This window comes from Sceloporus occidentalis, unplaced genomic scaffold, assembly GCF_023333645.1.
Source record: "Sceloporus occidentalis isolate IW3139 unplaced genomic scaffold, rSceOcc1.0.p SCAF_6, whole genome shotgun sequence".
Classification (NCBI taxonomy): domain Eukaryota; kingdom Metazoa; phylum Chordata; class Lepidosauria; order Squamata; family Phrynosomatidae; genus Sceloporus; species Sceloporus occidentalis.
Genome location: NW_028316986.1, coordinates 61,179,846 through 61,204,000, shown reverse-complemented (window position 1 = coordinate 61,204,000; position 24,155 = coordinate 61,179,846). Strand labels below are relative to the sequence as shown.

General features: G+C 38.9%; 1 protein-coding gene across 2 annotated transcripts in view; it reads right to left on the bottom strand.

Moving 5' to 3' along the window:
- AKT3 (AKT serine/threonine kinase 3) overlaps positions 1-24,155 on the bottom strand; it is a 189,151-nt gene that overhangs the window by 28,222 nt on the left and 136,774 nt on the right. For both annotated transcript variants that reach the window (XM_089529831.1, XM_089529830.1), the window contains 5 exons: positions 21,397-21,528; positions 19,581-19,646; positions 15,729-15,797; positions 13,556-13,678; positions 410-538 (listed from right to left, as the gene is read on the bottom strand). In XM_089529831.1, coding sequence (XP_089385957.1) covers positions 410-538; positions 13,556-13,678; positions 15,729-15,797; positions 19,581-19,646; positions 21,397-21,528 — 519 coding nt within the window. The remainder of the gene's footprint in view (positions 1-409; positions 539-13,555; positions 13,679-15,728; positions 15,798-19,580; positions 19,647-21,396; positions 21,529-24,155) is intronic.

Below are 24,155 nucleotides of genomic sequence, written 5' to 3'. Positions count from 1 at the left end.
TTTTCTATTAAATATTATTTTATGAAGAAGAATTAACCTACATAAAGAAAACTAGTTTAATGAAAACTGGTACATGAAATACCCCTGTGATGGGTGTGATATAATATATTTGAATTAACACAATTGTACTAATGCTTAAAGTTTGAGTTTCTATAAACTCCAGTATTTGAATATACACAATTTGAATTACTGTTCAACTGTATTTGAGTACACAATCCAAGAACAGGAAATAAGTAGTCCTCTATATGTTATTGGACTGCAACCACCATCATCCCTTGCTATTAGCCATACTAGCTAGGGTTGGTGGTAACTGCAGTCCAACAACACCTGGAAGCTACATAGTCCCTCCCCCTGTTGTAATTAAATAACATATAGCATATTTAAATACACAAAATAAATGCTAACATACCTCAGGAGCCAAATACTCTGGTGTGCCACAAAATGTTTTCATAGTAGCTGCATCTGTGATTCCTTCTTTGCAAAGTCCAAAATCTGTAATTTTTATGTGTCCATCTTTATCCAACATTAGATTCTCTAACTGTATTTTACAAATATACAAAATCATATTTTAGCCATTTTAAAGGGGGAAATAGGTTTTTTTTAAAAAAAACTGTCACATTCAATGTTATTATAATTTGAATATAATTAAAGTAAAACTACATGAGATATGGGACTTGAATAACTAGACCTCTCATTGGCTCTGGGTCTTTTGTCTGCCTGCCTTTTGGTTAAACGTGGTTGCAGGCTCTCCCAAATTGGGTGATGGATTAACCTTTTCTCTATGCTTTTTTGCCTTAAACTGTACCTCCTCCCCAACCTATTGTTCCACAAATGAGCAAATAATAGTTTACAGGGCCTAATCATATCTATTTTAGCCCTTAAAACCGACTATTTCTTACCTAAGAAACCTGATGAAATTCATGGGGGTCATCATAAGTTAACAGGCAATTTGAAGGCACATAAATATACACAGTATCATAATTGTCATGTATATTCTCATAGGAAGACTATTAATTTCTATTTGGAAACTATGGCGGGATATAGACTGCCCAAAAAGGGCGGTTTGCCGCCGTCTCCATTTCCTCCGGCGGGAAGCCTCAGCCTTCAAACGGCGAGGCTTCCCGGCGGCGGAAAAAGAACCCGCAAAAAGCGGGTTCTTTTTGCGTTGTGCTTGTGACGCCCGAGTGCACAAATGGCGCACTCGTGATGTGCGGACACTATGCGTCCATCACGTCAAAATGGCAGCGCCTGTATGTACAGGGCACCACCATTTTGACGCCCTCATCACATGCTAGGGGTGAGGCCGGTATGGATGGCCAACCCCTAGCATGTGACGGGGTGGCGAAAAAAGGCCCATTTAAATCGGGCCTATGTGTATTTATAGTTCACATTACCATCTCTAAGCAGGTCTTGCAACAGTTTTGCAACAATAATTGGAGACTTTGACAATTAACAGGTTATCTTGAGAAATGAACTCCATATCCTGCTAAAAAGATATACATTGAAAGAGAAGAATGAAATAAATAGTGGCCTATGAGGATGATCAACAGAGCCTACATAAACCACTTCACATGCTGCAAAGCTGAGCTGAGATAGAGAGGTTTCTTATTTGTAGCTGTAACTCTCCAACTAGTCTTCTATGCATATGGGTTAACACACTGTGCTTCTGCTGCTCAACCTCAGAATCTTCTATATGAGGGCTGAGCAACAACCCCAAATATGGGGGCCAGGTACATCCTTCCCCAGATGAGGATAAGAAACTGCACATTCTCCCATTTAACCCTTTAATTCTGCATTTTTTTAAAATAAAAAAGCCCTGAACTCTCAAGGACTATTATGGAGAAAGTGTAGCCCATGGACCATACACAACCCCCCAGGACAGTGCTTCTCAAGTTATTTGATGGGAGCAGGATCTAGCATTTTGACCCCAGTGTGCTAGTAACCAGTGTCATACCTCTATCCACAGTCCAGTAGCCAATGCCCACAACTGGTACTTTCATTCCTGGATAACCTTCAGGGAGCAGCAACTAATAACCTAGAACAGTACTGCCTTCAGAGACTGTTTTGCAACTTCTGAAGCCCCCAGAAACGCCAAAGCCCCAGACTCCACTTACTCAAACTGCCATAAAACAGTGGTTTGGTTTCCCTTGTCTCCACACTCCACTCATCTTGCAAACCTCAACCTCCCTCCCAAAACTGTGAAAACTGCTGTATTTGAGGCAACTGAAAGCATCACAAAGCCTGGCTGTTTACATGACTCACCAGGCAAACCTGGGTGGAAAACGAAAGGAATCTACCCTCTGGGGCTAAAAACCAGAGCAAAATAAAGCTGTGATACTCCAACTCAAGGTGGAAAATATGCATCATTGCACAGGCATATAAACAGCCCAGTGCCAGTATGGGACTTCAGCAAAGCAAAAACACAACCAACAATAATGCAATGGATGTAATTACAACATACATAAACCAGACAGTCCAAGAGGGGGGCATGCGGTGAAAGAGGAATTATTGGGAGGCCTCCATGATTGTGTTTTGCCAATGTATTACTAGGGACACCAATGCACCAATGCACTGTACAGGTGGCATATTGCATGTGTGACTGTGTTCCCAGTAAGATGGGCGAGTGTCCAGTGGAATGGCATCTGGGCAGGAAGGAGGAGGTAATTGGGGATCACAGGTGGTGTGTTTCCATGATGGTGCACAGATTAGATGGGGAGGCAACAAAAATAATAATCATGTAATGCGGCTTGATGCTGCATGGTACATGCAGCCCATAAGTGTTCAGCTCACTTTAGGAACGGGCCAGGAAGACAGTGGGTTTCAACCCACTTTCAGAAAAGCTAGGATCAAGCCACTTTTCCTGCCCATCTGCTACGACTCTCAGAGAAAAATATTTACTCCCAGCCTAAAACAAACCATGGTCCTCCCAAAGTGAGGGAATTGTCCCCCCCACTAGCCCAGAGGTATCATCATAGGGTTTTCATGGTAAAAGGCTTCAGGAGTGGTTTACCATTGCCTTCTTCTGTGCAGTACAGGTAATTGTTAGCTATTGAGCCACTTGTATTGTATTTGAGAGATCCTCCACCAGTGTCACCTCTCATCCATTGCTACTGCCCAGTAGCTGTTTGGCACATTTAATCTGGCTCCTGAGCAAAAGCCTGTCAGATATGGGAGACACTAACAGCAGCACTGCTACCTGACCAAATGCCATATAAATATAAATTAGTCATGCTCAAAATGGAATTCCTCTTGGACAGAAGGCTGAAATGTAGGACATGTCCTGGAAAAGGAGGATCTTTGGTCACCCTGCTACTGTCAGAGTAGCTTTTTGCTTCACAGGGGCATGCAATCCCACCGCCACAAAATGGTTATGTCAAATACCAAAGTCAGGATTGTCCATGCAAAAGTCAGGTTTGTCCATGTCTTTGGAATGAGCCCCTGATTTCAAACTAATATCTTCCATTTTACTTCTGATGCATTACCTAAGTCATCCTTTCAATATATCATTTTGATTTATATCTGAATAGTTTCACACAGGCTGTCACTGCTACTTACACCTCTGGCTGAGAGTGCAACACTACCTAGGACTAGTTCTTTGTACCTGGAAACATAACCTTTGTCTTGTTGGCACTGTGTAGCCATTTCTTAGTTATTATCAACTTCATTACCAAACATAGGTGTTGGTTTAGCTCTGCTTTGTATTCAGTATAAGAAATATAGTTCTGTGTGTCAACAAACTGTTTTGTTGTTGTTAACTGCCTCAGAGTCTATCTCAATACAGGTGAACCCTGTGGATGAGACATCTCCAAGACTCACTTTCCTCCATTTTTCTGTTTAGGTCCTGTAAATTCATATCCATGACCTCCTTAACAGAGTCCATCTATCTAGCATGCAATCTTCCTCTCTTTTCTATTTCTCTCCACCTTTCCTAGCATTATCGTCTTTTCCAATGAGTTGCGTCTTCTCATGATGTGGCCAAAGTACAACAGTCTCAGTTTAGTCATCTTGGCTTCTAAGGAGATTTCAGGCTTGATCTATTCTAGGATCTGTCTGTCTTTTTTGGCTGTCCATGGTATCCTCAGCACTCTTCCCCAGCACCACATCCTAAATACAGTTGTCCCTCCATATTCGCTAGGGTTAGAGGAACAAGACCCCCATGAATATGGAAAAACTGCAAATAACAAAAACACTGTTTTTACCTGAGAGGACACCTCTCTAGGAATCTCTAGGTCCTCCAGTGCAACTCTGTGGTCAATGTCCAACATACACTGACCACAGAATGGCACTACAAATGGTCTTTCAGTGCAACTTTTAGTTAAAGTTGACCACAGAGTTGCACTGGAGGACCTAGACAGTCCTGAGAGAACATATTAATAAAATCCGTGAATAATCAAATCCGCAAATATCAAATCCGCAAATACGGAGGGATGACTGTACATTGATTTTCTTCTTATCTGCTTTCTTCACTGTCCAGCTCTCGAATTCATACATGGTAATAGGTAATACAATGGCTTGTACAATTCTAACTTTCACACTCAGTTCTATGTCTTTGCTCTTTAGGATCTTTTCTAGTTCTTTCACAGCTGCCCTCCTCATTCCTATTCTTCTTCTGATTTCTTGACTGCAGTCCCTGTTCTGTTCTAACAGTAGCCTCTTGTCCTACAGATTCCTCATCAGGACTATCGGATGTCATGGCACTCCCATTTCTTTAAGAGTGTTCCATTGCCTTTCATGATCTATGCAGTGAAAGGCTTTGCTGTAGTTTATAAAACACATGCTGATTTTCTTTTGGAATTCCTTGGTGCATTCTGTTAGCCATCGTATGTTTGCAATGTGGTCCCTAGTGCCTCTTCCTTTCCTGAACCCTGCTTGGATCTCTGCGATTTCTCTCTTCATGTGTGATTGGAGTTTATGTTTCAGAATTCTGAATATAATTTTGCTTGTGTGGAAGATTAATGCTATGTCCCTATAGTTGCTGTCTCCTTTTTCGTGGATTGGGATTTGTATTGATCATTTCCAATCTGCTGGCCACCATTTTGTTTTCCATATTTGTGGATATATATTGGTTATTACTAGAGTTGATTCTGCTAGTGTGGACTGAAGTAGTTCAACTGAGATGTCATCTGTTCCTGGTGATTTGTTTCCCCCCCATTTCTCTTATTGCAGCTTCCATGGCATATGGCTCTTCATTCCATGAGTCTTTCATTTTTTTTCATCTCTTTTGTATAACTCTTCTGTTCTTTCAAGTATCTTTTTGTTTCTTCCTGGTTTTCAATAATGTTATTTACATTGTCATAGAGAAACATTACAAACCAGCCATTCGTCTGAACTTCCCTTTAGTTTCCCAGATCTTGTGGAAAAGGTCTCTCATTCTTCCTTTTTTGTTGTTGTCTTCTTTTTCTTTGCATTCATCATCGTAGTCTTTGTCTTTTCTCACTAATCATTGTACAGTCAGATTCATGGTTCTGAATTTGTTCCTACCTCCCTTTTGGTATGCTTCTCTTCTTTTCTTTACTGCTTCAAAACTTTTATCTGTCATCCATTGTTTCTATCCACCATCTTGAGGGAGAGGAAGGCAAGCCAGCTCCAACAGGCTTTGCCTGAAAGTAGGGAATGGCAGTAGGGAAGGGGAAAAGTTCAGCAGATCTGCTCTCCCTCGAAGGCCTGTTGGAGCTGGCTTGCCTTCATCCACCATCTTGAGGGAGAGGAAGGCAAGCCAGCTCCAACAGGCCTCCGAGGGAGAGCAGATCTGCTGGACTTTTCCCCTTCCCTACTGCCATTCCCTTCTCCTTCTGTGTCTTTCAGCCAGTGAGGGAGAGAATAGGCTGGCCCAGCTCCATCAGGGCTAGCCTGAAGAAAGAGGCTCCTCCCTCCTTAACTGTCATCTTCTGGCCTGTGAGGGAGTTGACCAGGCTGCCCAGCTCCATCAGGGCTAGGCTGAAGAAGAAGAGCCCTCCCTCCGGGCCATCTGCCTTGGTCCAGGCCTCAGAGGGAGAGAAGAATGCTGGACCTGATCCCCTCCCCCCCCGCCACCATTCCCGTCTCCTTTTGTGTCGTGTCTTTTAGATTGTAAGCCTGAGGGCAGGGAACAGTCTATTATCCCCTCTGTTGTAAGCCGCCCGGATTCCCAGTGATTGGGCAGCATATAAATAAATCCTATCATTATTATTATTGTTGTTGTCTTTTTTAGATTGTAAGCCTGAGGGCAGGGAAATGTCTAATTAACAAATTGTAAGCCGCTCTGATAGCCTTGGCTGAAGAGTGGGGTATAAATAAATAAGTATTATTAAGTAAGTATTATTAAGCGTCTGTCTGCATTCTTCCTTTATGTTGTACTTGGCTTCTGACCATGGTTCTTCTGGTTCTTGGTCAATTATGCTTCATAGCACAAATCTTTTTCTTATATTGGCATAAAATTCTGTTGAGATATTGTTTAAATCATATTTTGTTATGATGACTGGTTCTGATTTCTTCTTCAGCTTTACTTTTATTTTTGATATAAATTGTTCATGATCTGTATCACAGTCAGTTTCTGGTCTAGTCTTGGCCACTGAATAGAGCTTCTCCTTTGTTTTCAATTATATAATGTATTCAGTTTTTCTATTGGCCATCTGGTCATGTCCATGTGTATAGTCTTTCTGTTTGTACGAAAAAGGTGTTTGCAATGAATAGGTTGTTGGCCATACAAAAGTTAGTCAGATGATCACCTGCTTCATTTCTTTTGCTTAATCTGAATCTGCCTACTGTTTTTTAAATTTTTCTTTGCTTCCTACTTTGGTATTCCAGTCACCTATCATCAGCTTGACAACCTGTGTTGGTGTGTTGTCAATTTCCTCCTGAACTCCTTCATAGAATCTCTCAATCTTTTCTTCTTTTGCTTCTGTAGTTGGTGCATATACTTGAATTATGGTGATATTTATAGGTTTTCCTTTAAGCCTTATTGACATGATTTGGTATGATTTTGCATTGTATTCTTTGACAGGTTTTGCCACATCTCTTCTTAGTATGAAGGCCATCCTGTTTCTTCTGTCTTTTCATTTCAGTAGAACACTATGTACAGTGGGCCCTTCCCTTATGAGGGGGATTCATTCTGGATCCCCCTGCATAAGGGGAATTCCACGTATGCTCAAGCACCATTCAAAAGAATGGGGCTCACACCCGCAGCACACACATCATTACCCCTTCCAGGTGTTCTGAGCCTTTTTCCGGCACGGCTTTCAGCGTATGTTGAAAGCTGTGTAAGTTGCACCCGTGTATAATGCGGGCACACAGTACTTGTCTGAGTCAGTGACCCATTCCTTTCCATTTTAGCTATTTACTATGTTCATGTGTTCCATTTTCTTTTTTACTATGAGCCTTATCACACTAGATGAATCCCGCTCAGAAACGGGTTTTTTAAAAGTAGAAAAACCCTGCAAACGTGGGAGGTTTTTCAGACACGTTTTTCCAAACAGCAATAATATGAAAATAAAGCAAATGGAAAGTGGACAAAAACAACACCTTCATACTTTCGGGAAGTTCCCAAAAGTAAAAAGGTGTTGTTTTTATCCACTTTCCGTTCGCTTTATTTTCGCATTATTGCTGTTTGGGAACAATGTTATCTGAAAAACATCCCACATTTGCAAGCTTTTTTCTACTTTTAAAATCCCGTTTCTGAGCAGGATTCGTCTTGTGTGATAAAGTCCTATGTCTAGCCTCCCCTGGCTCAAGCTTCTCACAGTCCAAGTCCCTGCATGTATGATGCTTCTTCAGACAGCATTTGCATTTTTGAACATGTCTACTACCTGTTTTCCTGTCTTTGGGGTTTTTCTATGCCCCTGACTCATCTGTTCCCCCTGTTATTCCTTCCTATCTCTTAGTCCGTGTTCTGGTCCTGCCTGTGCCTCACTGGGACTGTCTCATCATTGGGGATTTTTGTGAGGGGTCACACAAGGAGGGTCCTTAGTTTCCATGTGTGCAATGCTAACATGTGTTAGCTATGGTATCAGTGCTGTTCTGTCAACATCAGTGTCATCCACCACTACTGCTGCTGCCCAGTAGCTGTTTGCCCTTCTGTGTCATTCCTCCCATTGTTATTTTATTGTTTGCTTCCCTACCCATCTCCTCAAGCCTCTCTATGTTTCTCTGTCCCCCTCCTGTCCTCTCTCTTTTAGTTCTCAGGTGTCTTGTGATGGTCCAGTGCCCTCCCCTCTTTGCTGCCCAATGGTGCTCCTCTGGAACCTCATGGCCCAGCTTCCAGCGCAGTGAGGGTGGAACAGTGCTTTCCCTGCTGGCCTCCCAATAGTCCTTCCATGGGTCCTTGTGGCCTGGTTGACCTGGCCTCCATTATGGCTGCATGGCAGGATAGAGATGGTCCAGGGCCCTCCCTCCCACATCCTGATGGTCCTCCTCTGTTATAAGTTTTTCTCTTTTACATACTGTTACCTTCCTAAGAAGGTAATTTATAGAGTGGTCATCCAACTATCTACTTCAAGGCAGCTAGCACCACCCCTTCTTGTGAATCAGTGTTAATTACTGCCTAGCCTCAGTCAATTGTTTTATTTCTGTGTAATATAATTAGCCATTAAGGGCAAGGATCAAATAAACAGGAAATTGGCTTCCGAGTATTCTCAGCCTACAACACTTCAGATTGTAACTCCTGAAATTAAGCCCATAGAACAGGATCAGATGGTGGCCATTGAGACTAGACTGCCTCCCCTGGCATCTAGATTAGGTTGGGTATGACAATTTCACACACATGACATAATGAACCTCTGAGAGTGCTATAATGGCTTCTTGTGGGCATGGATCAGATGGCTAGGCTGGCTAGGGCTGAAATATCTGAACATTCATGAAATGCCTATCCCTGACTTGGACTGAATAGATCCAGATCAACTTTGTATTCCACAATGGAAAGAGGGCTTTAATAGAAGCATCAGTCAAGCCAACCGAAAACTCACCAAGGGCACTAAAGAATGTCCTTTCTTCCACAAGCTTTCATCTATAGACCATCATAATAGGATGGGGACAATAGATATTACCTCCCTATGAAAATAGTGTTAGTCACACTATTTTTATCAAGAGGTTATCAAGCGGATGGCAAAGGAAAAGAGTTAAATTTTGCTTTTCCTCTCACCAACAGTCCTATTGCCACATAGCACCCAACATAGTTTCTATGTACATTTTTAAAGCCCTTCATACTAATGGCATACATGCAAGTAATATCACATATATTTAACCTAATAATAATAATCTGCAAGAATTCCTTCTTTGCAAATTCAAACACACTGACATTGCTTCTGTATACAAAACAGTATTTCCGTTAATAGTTTATTCTTTAGGACGAACACCTGGTAATCTCTAAGAAATGCATTCCTGCAACTGTTGGAATGCTACAATCCAAGTAGTCACAGCAGAAACATTTGAAATCCTGTTGTCGTGCAATTGCTGATTTCCTCCCCTGCTAATAAACCTAGTTATGGATACTTGTATGGGGAATTTAATAGGCACTTATATCAGCAGAGTATCATATGTTATTATATATCTATTCCATGCTAAACATGTTTTTAATTCTAGTACAGGAAAAAAACCTAATGTTGGAAATTAAATTCAGTGCTATTTGAATTATTTTACTTGAGGACTACCAGTGAGCATTTTCTGTCCAAACACTGCTATATATACTAAAAGTATCTACAATGTGAAGGCAAAATACAATATTGATGGCATTCAAAGAAATAACTGTTGTTAGTCTGGAAAAATCAGTATGTAAAATTGGTAGCATGAGCTTTCGTAGACCCCCTCCCTCCTCAACTGTCATCTCGGCCTCAGAGGGAGCCATCAGGCAGACCCAGCAACATCAGGGACAGCCTGAAGGAAAAGGCCCCTCCCTCCTCAACTGTCATCTCTGCCTCAGAGGGAGCCATCAGGCAGACCCAGCAACATCAGGGACTGCCTGAAGGACGAGACTTCTCCCTCCTTTAACTGTTTAACTTTTGTATTGTATTACAATTTTCACTGTACACCGCTATGATCATTGCGGAATAGCGGTCTATAAATAAAACGTATTATTATTATTATTATTATTACTTCCCATGCATCTTGGGAAGTCAGCTCAAGTCTATGAAAGCTCATTCTCCCAGCTTCTTTCAGTCTCAAAGGTGCTATAAGATACCTTTGCACACTATATTGATAGTAATGAATATTATTATTCTAACGAATACCACCTAGCAAACGTATTTGCAGTGATCCAAAATGAGAACCACTATCCTTCTATTACATAGAATATGTTTTGAAATCATCATTTAAGATCTTTAGTTAGTTGATATGTGACCCACTCAATGTATAATCAAACCTGTAACAAAAGCATTCACTCCTCATTTGGATAGTTCCAACATTATTCCTCATACTTTTCTATTTTGTAAGGCTTAGTAATGCTGATCTGGCAATCTAAACCAATTTGCCTGTGACATTAATGGAAAACATGGACAAAATATACTGGGTGACCCAGCCAAAGTATAGCATGCTTTCTCATCACATTTCATACTTGGACATGTGCCAAAAAATCTTAAGCAAATAAGAATTTACAGATGAATATACAGATATTCAGATATAAGAGGATTTTTAAAGAACAAAAAAATAATAATCAGGATAACTCAAGAACATGTACCTTGTCTACAGAAGGTGTGAGGAACATTTGGCCTTCAAGATATTGTTGGGCTACAATTCCCAAAATTCATTTACAGTGGGACCTTGTTTGGTTCCCGGATCCCCCGTGGATAACAAAATCCGTGGATGCTCAACTCCCATTAAATATAATGGCAGAGCAAAATGGTGTCCCTTATGTAAAATGGCAAAATCAAGGTTTGCTTTTTGGAATTTATATTTTTTTAATTTATATATTATTATTATTATTATTATTATTATTATTATTATTATGTGGCTTTACTGTAGAATATTGTTTAACAATGAATCTCTTAGCAAATCCATTATTGAACTGTCAGGGACAACTATCCCAAACATTTCTGTTAGATAAAAGCTGGAGACCTACTTCTTTTTAGGGACTGATGAAACTTTGGGAATAGAAACCAAAAAATCTATGGTGCTCCCTTGAGGAAGAGTTGATTTTTTAACAGATGAGTAAGAGGCCCAGAAGTGCCTTTGGGGGAGGTGGGGCAGATTTGGTTGCATGTTACATGAAAACAATAGTGAAGATTAACTGGTCTCATGAGGAGATAGTGTTTTATGAATTTTGCCAGTGGGGAAATTGTCTACCAGATGTCCATCATCCAAGGAGAACAGAAACTGACATGGCTATCTGACTGAGGAAATGTGGTCACCAAAGCAAACATATTTATAAACAGCACATAGAATGTCACAGATGCCTAGCTACATTAAATAGGTGCTTGGTTAACACAGAGACCACCAAAGTGAAATAAAATAAATAAAACTTTCATTAAAAAGGACAGACAGACAGACAGACAGAGAACTGAAGAAAGGAAGAATAAAATAAAACAAACAAAACTAGCCTTTTCTTTGAGTTTGCCTGATGCTCTTAATAGTGCTTCTAAAGTCAATATAAATAATAGAAGAGAAAGAAGGCACGGCTATCTGGTACCCTTCTGAACTTTATATACATTTGTTAATTCTCTACTGATTAAGACCTTCACTGATTGATGATCATATATTGTCTTTATCCAAGTAATTAAGTTAAGCTCCAAATCTAACTGTTCTAAAACTTCAAACATGAAATCCCAATTTAAAGTGATGCTGCATTTGTGTTTTGTGGTGTATTTGTGCAATAATCCACAGTGGATGAATTACTGAATGAATAATTGCCTGAAGGCTATCTCAGGCCAAGATGGTAAAATTTTCTAAGCCAAGGAAGCTAGCTATATCACCAATGACTATAATAGATCCAAGACTACCCCTAAACTATCCTGATCCTTTAGAGGTAGTCAAGGCCTATCCAGAGTCAACAGAGTAAACACGCTTTAGTTGAACACCTGAATCATCCAGAAACAGGATCTCCAAAATCAGTTTAAGGGCACTTTCCTAGATCATTACCTGCTCCAAGCGCTTTATCTAGCCTTTTGTTGTCCCCTTTTGTCCTATTGTGCCAAGTATTACATTAAGAAATTTGGAAAGCTGAGACAGCCTACAAGAAAAATCTAGTGGAGAAATACAGAGGAAGAAGAAGAGTTTGCATCCTGACCACTAGCCCTAGAACATCTGAGGAGGTTTGTACAGACATCTGGAACATCCTGGGTGCTTGCCGGATTGCTTGCCGCTGCTGAGGATGCAGCTTCAGCTTCCTGTTGGACTAAAGCCTGAATACAGGTTGCAGATTACAGTTTAAGGACCTGGATGAAGCTGGTTGTTGATGCCCTAGCCCTAGACCACTAGCATAGATTCCCCCATTGGCTCTGTTTCTTGCTGGAGTGCAGAAGGATCAGCAAGGAGAGAGGATCACCTGACATGCTAGGCTAGCCTCCTCAACTTTTGAAGAATAGGCCATAGTGGATTTTTTAAAAGCTTCCATGTATGGAATATTCCCACTGGGGAGGGGCTCACTGAAGTATAGGAGGAAAGTAAGAATTTTTATTTTGTTTTGTTTTTCTTGTAGAAGATACTATGAAACAAAGAGAAGTAAAAGAAAAATATGACCTTTGGGGCCATATGTAAGGCAAAGTTCCCATAAGTTGCTCTCCCTTGAGTGTGCTCCTCAAAACTGTATCATTCTTACCTATTGAGGTAGGAGAGAGAGAGACAACCTATCTCAGGATGTGCACCTTGTCACTATTGGGATACAACCTATTAAAAAGGAGCATGTGCCTCCATTCAAAAATGAATACCTAAGGACACTTGCTTTCAAGGTTTTCTTTTCAATCCTCAGGCTTATCAAAATCAACCCCACTGACAAAAATAAATTAGTGGCATCAACTATTGACCACCGTCTACTGTTAGGAAGACTAAGAAGTGCAAAAGACCTCTATACTTAGGAAAATGAAAAAATACATAGAATAAGACAACATTTAACGTAAAGCTTTTTATTAAAATATATTTCCCCTTCTCGAGTAAGTATCCAACCCTCACTGAAAATAAATTCAGGCTTGATGGTACCCTCATTATCTGAATGGAATGCTCTGCAGGACTCTGTGAAAATGGGACTCCATCTAATGCTGTCCCTTAGCTGTCACATGTACTAGACGACAAAACAAAATGGTTTTGTTAAATAATCTTACAGGTACATTAGTCCCTGTTTATGGAGATCCATAATAATTCTAACAGTTGGTATTGTGCTTTTAGATGTATGTTATGAAGAAAGCATAATTAAATATTCACACATACATTTACTAATATAATTACAGCTGACTTTTTTCATCCACTGTTTAGCCAATTGACAGGATATAAACTAAAGTATGAAATGGAATTTTCATCATCCTGATGAACACCAATGTACAGTACAATTTTGTCTCCAGTAGTAGTTACTTTTCACAAAACAGTGTAACTTTATAATTACTTTGTGTTTGTCCCAGTAGTCTTTTCAAAAACAACATTTTGATTACTCCTTTTTTACCTTGAGATCGCGGTACACAATCTTTCCAGAATGCAGATAGTCCAAAGCAGAAACAATTTCTGCACCATAGAAGCGTGTGCGATCCTCAGAGAACACCCGCTCTCTCGACAAATGGAAAAACAGCTGCAGGGTAAACAGCAGGGACAGGATTGCAATAATTACTGATTTAGTGGGGGAAATTAACACAAACATAAAACACCTCTCATCACCATATTGTGATGATAGATAGTGTAGTCTCAGTGGACACTCAGCACTCTTAGACAGCAGCTGGCTTATCTTTTCCAGGTTTCCAAGGGGAAAAAACGAGCTGTTAAATCAGCATTTTAATCAATATACCAATCTTGTTTAAGGCATTCTGCTTGCTACCCATTTAACCTTCAGTTACCAGAGGAAAAAAGTGCATCATCATCATTCTTCTACTTTCTTCTATTCCATCCTCTCTGCATTTTTTTTAAATAGCAATAAAGCCATTGGAAATATTTTCACTATGTGCACAGAAGTGTGTGGGACGGCACATCCTTCCAAGTGCTTTAAACTGAATTATGTATTTAATAATAAAAATCTTTCTTGACTATTTAAAACCTGTAAGTCATTTAAAAACATTGTACTATATTAACAATTAATTGTTCATAATTTTTGATACTCTGATACTGGATACCATCACAACCCCTCATTCTTTTCCCATCTGTCTGTTTAGAGGGTTGGCAGCAATGACTTCTCCACCTGGACCTTCCCATCCTGTACATGTCTCTTCTCTGCCATCATACCTGTATGGCTACACCAATAATATATTGCCTCATGTACTGTACTATAATAAAAATGCAAGATGACCAAATAGAATGAGCTTAGAGTTTCTTGTAATATACTCTGTCCTGATATGACTAGGGTTTGGATAATGTTCATTTTCTCTGATTTTTACTCCTAATAACCCCCAGTTGACCATTGCTCTTCATTTGCCATGTGATTACTCTAATGCATATTATACATATTTTATATACTGTAAGACCATTGTAAATATTCAACAGGCTACATATTATCCATGGTAAGTTCAATAGCATCAGCTTTGATATAAAGTTGATATAAATGCCAGTAGTTTGCTCCAAACTCTAAATCCTACTTTCACCAGTATCATAACATTTAATTAAAAGAGTTATCTTTAATCAGGGTTAGTAAAACAATTTCACTAAGTTTGCTTTGTGGTATCCTCAAAAGGAGGATCCAACAATGAAAATGATAGAGAAACTTTCAACTTTTCTCCAGATGAAGAAGAATTTCATTTTCAGATAATGACTCTCTGTGTACATACATTCCTTCTTTATAAACAACATTCATTGTTTCTTAAACAGAAAAATGTTTATTTATAGACATAAAATGTTTATTTTAATAGAAACATCTATGCTAAAGGTAGTAAATCTGACACAACTGTCAAAAATAAAGTAAAACAAACAAACAAACAATTGAAATGATGCAGAGAAATATTTTTAAGATTTCCAAAGGCAGTCTTCAGTAGACCAAAATTCATTCTCATTCAAGATAATATTTTCAGTGAGATAAAGGAAACAGAAATATTATAATTATCTTTTGACTATAAAGTTATAACGCAACATAGAAATGATAACTTCTTTTTTAAAAAAAAAATCTGAAGGCAATAGCTTGATTCAGACTTCCCTGATCTATGTCACTGGTTCTATTTAAGCTTGCAACATATTCAGCTCTCATGAGTGGTTGCTGATAGGCAGTGAAGTTCATGAGTAGACTATTTTTGCACACTGATAATTGCACATGAGTGGAGAGGACAATAATAGGTGATAAAACCATTTAATGTCAATCATGTTATGGTGGCTTTTATTATAACCAAAAAATTCAATAAAGGGGATGTGGAGCCCTATATTGCCAATAGAAGGTCAGGTAAAATAGGATTTCTGGCCAACAGAATTACTTTTATGAATAGAACTGGGAGAGGGAAGTCTTTCTTCCATGCATCATCAAAACCTGCTATGGAGGATTTGGACATGCTTCACATAATGATTTTCAGGTTGCCAGGTAAGGGAAGGAGGAGGAGATGTCTCATTGTGCTAGTTCACATCTGCTTGCATGATACTGAATTTAAGCTTTAATCATTTGGGGCAGGAATCAGAACAAAAACACTACCAGCAGTCCTTATTTGACTTACCTCTCCTCCATTGACATATTCCATCACAAAACATAAACGATCCTTCGTCTGGAATGAATACTTCAAAGACTTAAAAGGGAAAAAAGAGTTATGGAAAACCTCATCATCAAAAATGTACAAATACAACAATTTTTTTTATCTGTTCTGTTTTGCTCTGTAATTCTTATACCTATCTATCCAGGGATAGGACACAGTGAAATAAAAAGGACTTATTTCCAGATAAATTTGTACAGACCTGCAACATAAGGTACATAAGAATAATCTCATTTCAGAATGGAATTCAATAGGTATACAAACCAAGTCATGACATAGTTAATGTGTATGTTACGCATGTTACTATATAAGTCCAAAATAAATGAATTGTGATGATCATGTGTGAATAGAGATAATCCCAGAAATAAAAAATAATCTTTTGAAAAGTTAAGTTACCAGTGAATGTTCACCTAAATAATATCATCAACGATAATTGTCAGCACTGCTTCTACTTTATTTTTAAATAAACCTATCACCGTTTATGAAGCTGATAAGATCTGGTGTGCCACACCTGTTTCATCCACCACCATTGTGAGGACACTAACACATATAATTGGTAAGCTTTCAAAGCATAGCTCCTGATGTATATACCTCATCACAAAAAATGTCCTGGATCCTGGCAACAACTGGGTTTACCAGAGAAAGCACCATCATGTAGACATTAACACTTATGACAAGGAAGTCTTCAATGCATAGTTCCTGATACATATACCTCACCACACTCCAGATTTCTTTCTATTTACATTTATGGGAGGGAGTCCTGTTGTATCTTGCCTAGTTGGCATTAATAACTAGATATATTGTTTGTTATTTATTGAGATGCTTTATAAATGGCATACAACCTTTAAAGTCTTATCAAAGTGAGTACTTTTAAAGCCTGATTTTTCTTATATTTCTGAAAGATGAATGTCTATTTTCATCTCTCCCCGAGGTTTTCCCCCCTAATTTATTTCCAGGTTTATTATTATTAATAAACCTGAAAATAAATTATTAAATACAGAAAACATATTCACTATTCATATCAGCTAAGAAATATTTGAAGAATTACCAGTTCTCCAACACTGAAGGTGCAACAGGCACATGGAATTTGTGGACAGGTTAAAAGAAAAACTGTTCTACTCCTCAGAACCAAAATAAAAAATAAGAACCAGAAGTTAATGGTCCAAAAAGGATGGGGGCTTCACCCCACCATTCTATGGAACACTCCTGAAAATAAGCAACGGGAAAGTAAATAATGTTTGCTTCCACTCAATAGTGTGAAGACATATTTCTATATATGACAACTGAATAAGGTAAGACGTTACAAGGTAGGTATAGTTATCATCAACTGCTACTGAAGTAAACTGGAATAAGGAGTTGGACCACATTTCACTAAGTCATAGAGAAAGGTCATATTTGACCAAGAAGACATAACAAAAACAGCATTATCTAATATAAAACTAAGATTTCATGAAAAGAGACTTAAAGGCTAATCTTCATTCCTACTAAAATATTGCTAAAATTATACTGTATCCATTGTACTCTCCTCTATCAAGATCAATCCAGAAAAAAATAAAATAAAATAAGTTTATGTAATGCCTATTTACTTAAGATGTGCATAAAGAAACAGGAAGTATAATAACAAAAACAACAATAACTTAATAATAATTTTAGTATATGTGCTGCCGAATTTTAATAATAATGGCTGGCATTGTGTTGAGTACTTATGAATGTGTAAGCTAGATTTATGTACAGTCCTCTCTTCTCTTGTGTGGGGGATCTGTTCCGTACCACCCTACATAAGGGGAAAATCACGTATGCTCGCACCCCACTGAAAATAATGGGTCATGTGCACATGGTGCTGCGGGGCGTGTGCGTCGCAGGCCACATGCACCATTAATAAAATTCTCCCGCAGCTTCAACGTTTGCTAATAGCCACGTAAGTGAAGCCCTGCACATGGCGTGGCTCGCTGTATTTGGAACTGCTCAGTATTCATGTTTACAATCACAGCACTATTATCACAATTTTAAATGCCCTCATTAGCATATCCTACACCCCTCACACTGGATAAGGGATTTCATATTTCATATCTAGTGTCAGGCATATTTTTGAGAGATTGCAATGGCCTACAGAAACTATGTAAGGGATCAGCCCGACGTAAGGCTATGTGAAAAATGCAGATAGTACTAAAATAAACACTGAGGGGTCTGTACAGGCCACCCCCTTTAGCTCTTTCAGGGCTGTGGCAACTGCATGCCATGGCCTTTATCTCGCCTTTCTGCAGCCTAAAAAGGAGCCTCAAAAAGTGGCTCCTTTTTGCGCCCCAGAAAGGGCACCATAGCTACCAGCACCACGGCTTTTTGGCACTCCTTTGGCTCTGCACCATTTTCTGTTGACCTATCTCCAGGACTGGCAATTATCATCCCCTCCAATTCCTGACTTCACTTCCACTCCTTCCTGTATGTTAACATTTTATGGTTCTTAAGGCCGCAATGGTTTTGTGTGTTTGCGTGCACCTTTGCTAAATAAATATATTCTAAATAAAACCTTTATATTCATTGAAACCAGAGTCTCTCTGCAGTTATTACAGTCAGCCCTCCATATCCACCGATTTTTCATCCACGGATTCAAGTATCCATGGAATGAAAATATTCCAAAAATATAAAATATAAATTCCAAAAAGCAAACCTTGATTTTGCCATTTTATATAGGGTGCACAATTTTACTATGCAATTGTGTTTAATGGGAGTTAAGCATCTGTAGAATTTGATATCCATGGGGTCCTGGAACCAAACCCCACCAAGTGCCACCGTGTACTGGGATATATAGGTGAAAAGAGGCCCGAAATCAGACTCCTCTCACAAGCATCCTTTTGAGCTAATAATTCCCCTGCAAATACCAAGGAAATGCTGACACTGTTGCTGGGGACCCCAACTCCTCCCCATCTTTTAGACTAATATGTTTTTTTTTATTATTATTTTCTTATATCCCGCCTTCCTCCCAACATAGGGACTCAATGCAGCTAACACCCCTATACCTACTTTAAAGGCCAACGGCCATACTGAGTGACAGAGTTCTGTTCTGCTGGTGATTGGGGCAAAGTAGGATGACATTTCCAGCTCCCTTCCACCAGCAATCTCTGGTGCAAACAGAGGCAGGACCTCTATTACAATTCCTCACTACCCCAGACTTTGCTGGTGGGAGGGGGCTGGAAATGTCACCGTGCTGCACCCTGATCACCATCAGAACAAACCTCTGTTGTTTAGTATGGCTGCTGGCTGGTAAGGGAGGTTTAGGGGAAGGCAAATAGTTATGCATTCATAACTATGTGACACAAAATCTTGACCAACATTTTATTACAATATGATTTCTAACTGAAGGTTTTTAAAAAAAGACTTTTGAGGATACAGTACTGTATTGTTTCACTGTATGGTTTTTAACTTTAAAAATTATTTTAAATTATATGTTTTAAATTGTTTTAACACAGCAAATAGTTTAATTCTATTTTAATGTTTAACGTTTGTACGTTTTTAGCTATATTGTACTCATTTTAATTTATAAACCACCTTAAGTCTTGGAAAATGGTGGGGTATAAATACAGTTATTAATAATAATTGTGCTGCTGGTGGTAATTATAATGATGATAGAAAGTACTTTCCGGAAAGGCTGTGCATGCAAACAAATTATACTTATCACAAAGTTCCCTCCAAAAGGTAATCAAGCAGACTCCAACCCTTTTGTGTTTCTGATAGATAACTGTCACTGCAGTTTTGTATGCCATTAAAATCAGGATTATCCTTTGGTACATTTTAACTGTGTTTTTAATTATCTATACTCACCGTTAAAAAAGGATGTCTAGTGTTTTTCAATACTCTGCTTTCTGTAAGTGTGTGAGCCACTTCATCCTAGAAAGTAAACACTGTAACTTTAGTAATGACTTTCAAAAGAAGCAATTCGAAAGTTAAAATTAAATCACTAGAAGAAGAAAAAAACTCCAAAAAGATTCTGTAGTATCTTGAAATAAAAACATTTAAAAGAGGAGAAGGATACCTCAAAATAGAAAGAAAATAAACCTGATTAAAAAAGAAACCCAACCCTCTTCCCCATATTGTTCCAATATTGGGACAATAAAGTGTCTCTACAGCACTAGTAAACATTTTAAAACTGAATTGTGGAAATTAGTACTAGAAAATGAGAAATTTGTCTACTTTAAATCCATATTTAAAAAAAAATACTACCACAGGTGTATGCAAGTAAAACTTGTCTGGGTCATTCAAAAGTTTTTAGTACCATTTGTTGGAAAGTGGGAATACCAATTTAACAAATAAATAACATAAATAGGATATCATGGACTGATAAGAACTGTTTCCAATCTTACTCTATGTATGGTACAAGTGAAGCTCTGTCTCTTTCTAACTCAATGAACATGCTTCGTTGATTAAACCTGAAGGAGTTCATTGGAAAAAATCAGAGCAGTAGCACATCCTTTGTTAGTTCCGAGTACATAAGCTACGTTTCACTTCTATACCCTCTCTAAACTCAACTCCTCTCTTCTCTCCCATTCCATTCCCATGGACTGCTATATACTCTTGGCATTGGTTCACACACAACAATCCCCACAGTTGCTCAACCTCCACCTCTCATGCTCCCGACATGGCTACAGCATGGCTAAGCAGGCCTAACTTTAATATGACAAAAGGGAGCTATGAGGGGTGACCCTGACATCCCCTCACCCCACAAAACAGCTCTCTCACTTTAAAATAAAGTAAAAGTGAGCACCAACAACAAAGAAATAAAAGGAACAGCTCAAACACAAAAACCTACAAGTATGATCAGCATATCTACACAACGGTATCAGTCAGGCTAACCAGGTCTAATTTTAACATGGCAAAGGAAGCTATAAGGGGCAACCCTGACACTATGGCAGCTTCAAGCAATACTAATACTGGCCATAGTTCTATCACATTAATAGTTTGCTAGAACATATGTTTTCTATCTATGCAGGACCAGATTCAATCCTGATACAGTATTAAATCCAGGTAAAATGTCAGAGAGGATGTGAAGTGAAAACCTCTGCCTGGGACTCTGGAGAGCTGTGCTAGTCAGAATACACAAGACTGGGCTAAACAAACAAATAGTCTAACTTAGTATAACCTAGCTTAAGTACAAGGTATAAGAATAAGTATAAGTATAAGGAACACAGTGGTTTAGCAGTTAAGATGACAATCTGATGATCGCCAGAAAACAGAGTTGGCATCAACAGAAAATGGAGCCTCCCTTTGTGTGAGAGAAGAGAAACAGACAGTGACAGAAACAGAGAGAATGAATATTCCTATTCTTATTCAACACATGGTCTGCTCATTTGTGTGCCCCCCACAAACAGTTCTGGGGTACTCCTATCCCCCCAAAGATTGCTCTTCCATTTACTAAATCATAGGCTACATTAATTAATCCTACAATGTGTGAATAGGCAAACAAAACAAAACAAAAACCCTTTCAAGTTCATTTCATACATAACTTGATGACTGCCCTGGAGCTTGTGCCAAGAGAAGAGTGGCATAGCCATTAAATAAATAACCAGATGATTTGTAGGGCTGAAAATGTTCATTCATAGATATATTCTTCAATATCGTGATATGAGACACACATGCATACCTTTGCAATAATAACCTCCTTTTTCAAAATCTTCATAGCATAGTATTTCCCACTTGCCTTCTCTCGAACCAGAATAACTTTGCCAAAAGTGCCTTTGCCAAGCAGTTTCAAGTAATCAAAATCATTCATTGTCTGTATGAAGTACAAGACCAACAATTAATAGGCTTTACAGCTTGCAGATATATTCATTAAAATGCTGTTCTCTTGTCATCAAATACTGATTATCAACATTTAAAAAAGTATAAAGTTTATAATTCACACTGAGAATATTATAAAGTGAAAAAATCTGGTATAAACTTACATCTTTATCTCATTTTTTGTTACAAGTACTACCATATATAAAGGCACAGTGTGTTTGCCAAAGGAGCATGCCCAAATAAATAAAATGTCAGTGATCTTTGATGCTATATGTGCCTATGCATTACACAAAAGAATAATTATTAGCCTAGTCTGAATGTTTTTCCTGTTGCCAGTATAAGAATGATTATCAATTACAGAGGAGCCAAGGGATGGTGAAATACGACAGCTCACTAAGCTTTCTTTAACATCATCATGCTCCAGGCCCTGAAGATCCGCATGGGAAGATTTTCTGAATGTATGTGGTCTGCTGATTATATAACATGCCAGCAACAGACTTGCCATATAATGCCAACTATCAGCCTGTTTATTCTCTTTGGGTACAGAGTTTGCAGAGTATTTTCACAGCCAGTGTGTAATATGTTAAGCAGACAAAAATAAAACTTAATCTATCTAAACAAGTACAAACTAAGCGTAAGGAAAGTGCATGTGATAGACAAATAAATAAAATAAATAAAAAATAAAAAGTATTAAAAGAAACAAAGGGCAATGTCCAACTAGGGTAAAACATAAAGGAATTCAAAACCCCAAGTCTGAAATCAAAAGAAAAGCAATCCTAGTGATTGCAGTGCACAGATGCCAGAAAGCAAGAAAAAAAGAACACTGAACTACTTCTGTTACAGAAGTCAGGAGAGAGTTGAGGGCTTGTTCAATTTCTAAAAGTTTAAATGTATGATGAAAAATTTGTCCTGAAATGAGTGAGGAGGGAATGTCTGATTCCTGGCTAGTATTAAAAATGTTTTCAAAGCTTACTCTGTGCATATGAAAAATCATCATATCAATCTAAAAAAAGACTACAAAGAATGTTGAAATGAATCGTTTCCCCATTTACACGCACAAAACTGCTCAGAAGTCATCTTCCCATGGTATTGCCAGTGCAGCTGCTAAATGTTACTGCTGGTTTTGGTTATGACATATAAAGCCCTACACAACTTGGGCCCAGTCTATCTGAAGTACTCGTTCTCCTCATATGAACCTCCCTATGTTTGAGATCTTCAGAGAAAGTTCTTATCTTGTTCCCACAACTATCACAGACATTTTTTGTGAGAATGGAAAAAAGAGTTTCCCCTCCCAGCTGTATTTATACTGGTAGTCAAAAACCTTTTGGCAGGTGACTTGCTGCTGGGGGAGGGGGGGCTTCTTGGGGAAGAGTTATGATGTATTCCCCCCCCCCCCTTTCCTTCAGTGCTTTTAAACTGTTTTTAATCTGGTTGTTGTATTAAAATGATTGCCAGTTTAATTTTGTTTTTATTGGAATAAGCTATTGGGCTTTTAATCATGCTGTGAACTCCCTTGAGTCCCAACACTAAATGAAAGACAAGAGTTGAGGAGAGGGAGAGATACTCTTAAAAAAAACAAAACAGCCAAAACCCTGCACCATCAAACATAGCTATGATGATGGTGCTCCATTGGTGTAGTTACAATAATGGAGTTTTGTCATCATAGCTGCATCTCCGAATTCAATCTTCCTACAGCCACCTTAGAAACCAGGCAGCTCCATCAGCCAAAGGAAGTCCAAGGTGCTAGAGAACAGGGTGCTGAACAATGATGCATGCAGCCCTCTCCTACATGTGAGACACAATACAAAAAGCAGCAGGAGAGTCACAACTGTTTTTTGCACTGCACCTCACTGGTGGGAGGGGGCTGCATGTGTCATTGTTCAGCACCCCACTTTCTAGTACCACTTAACTCTTTTGAATGGTTCGGCTGCCTGGATTTTAAGATGAATTTTGAGCTGATGCATCAGGAGGCTGCATCAGGAAGCATAGCCATGTCAGTTTCTTCTCCTGGAGAAGTATCTTGGCTATAATGTACATCAGTGGGGTACCACCCTCCTATGATTTCCTTCTATCTCTGAAGCTGTTGAAGTGGACAGGAGTCACACTGGCAGGTGGAGATATCTCTGCTGTGCATCTAGCCATCAGCCCAAAAGCTGTTTGGCTGCTGCATAACCCTGGAGACCAGACTAGAGGGGGAATGAGACATGGCACCTAATAACGCCTGTCAACCATTCACCTGGGGAAGGCTTGCAGGGGTGTGGGTACTTTTGAACATTGGTGCTTGAAAATATCCTGAGCTGGCCCACCCCATAACCCCCCAATGTTAGCGTTCAGCTGGGAAAGACTATTGGGGGAGAGCATCTGCCCAGAGAAGAACAATATGGGGTCTTGACAGGAAGTTTCAATAACAACAGAGCAAGAGGCTTACACTCTGGATTGACCTTTCATTAGACTTGGCACCCATTTATTGAATACATCCAGCAAGATTTAGTCTCTAGACATCCTCCAATTTTAGCTAAGTTTTTATGGAAAGATGCCTTTCAGGATCCCCGAATACACCTTTTTATCTATAATTTTCATGCCCTTATCTGGGTTATTGTCTTTATTTATTGTTGTTTTGGT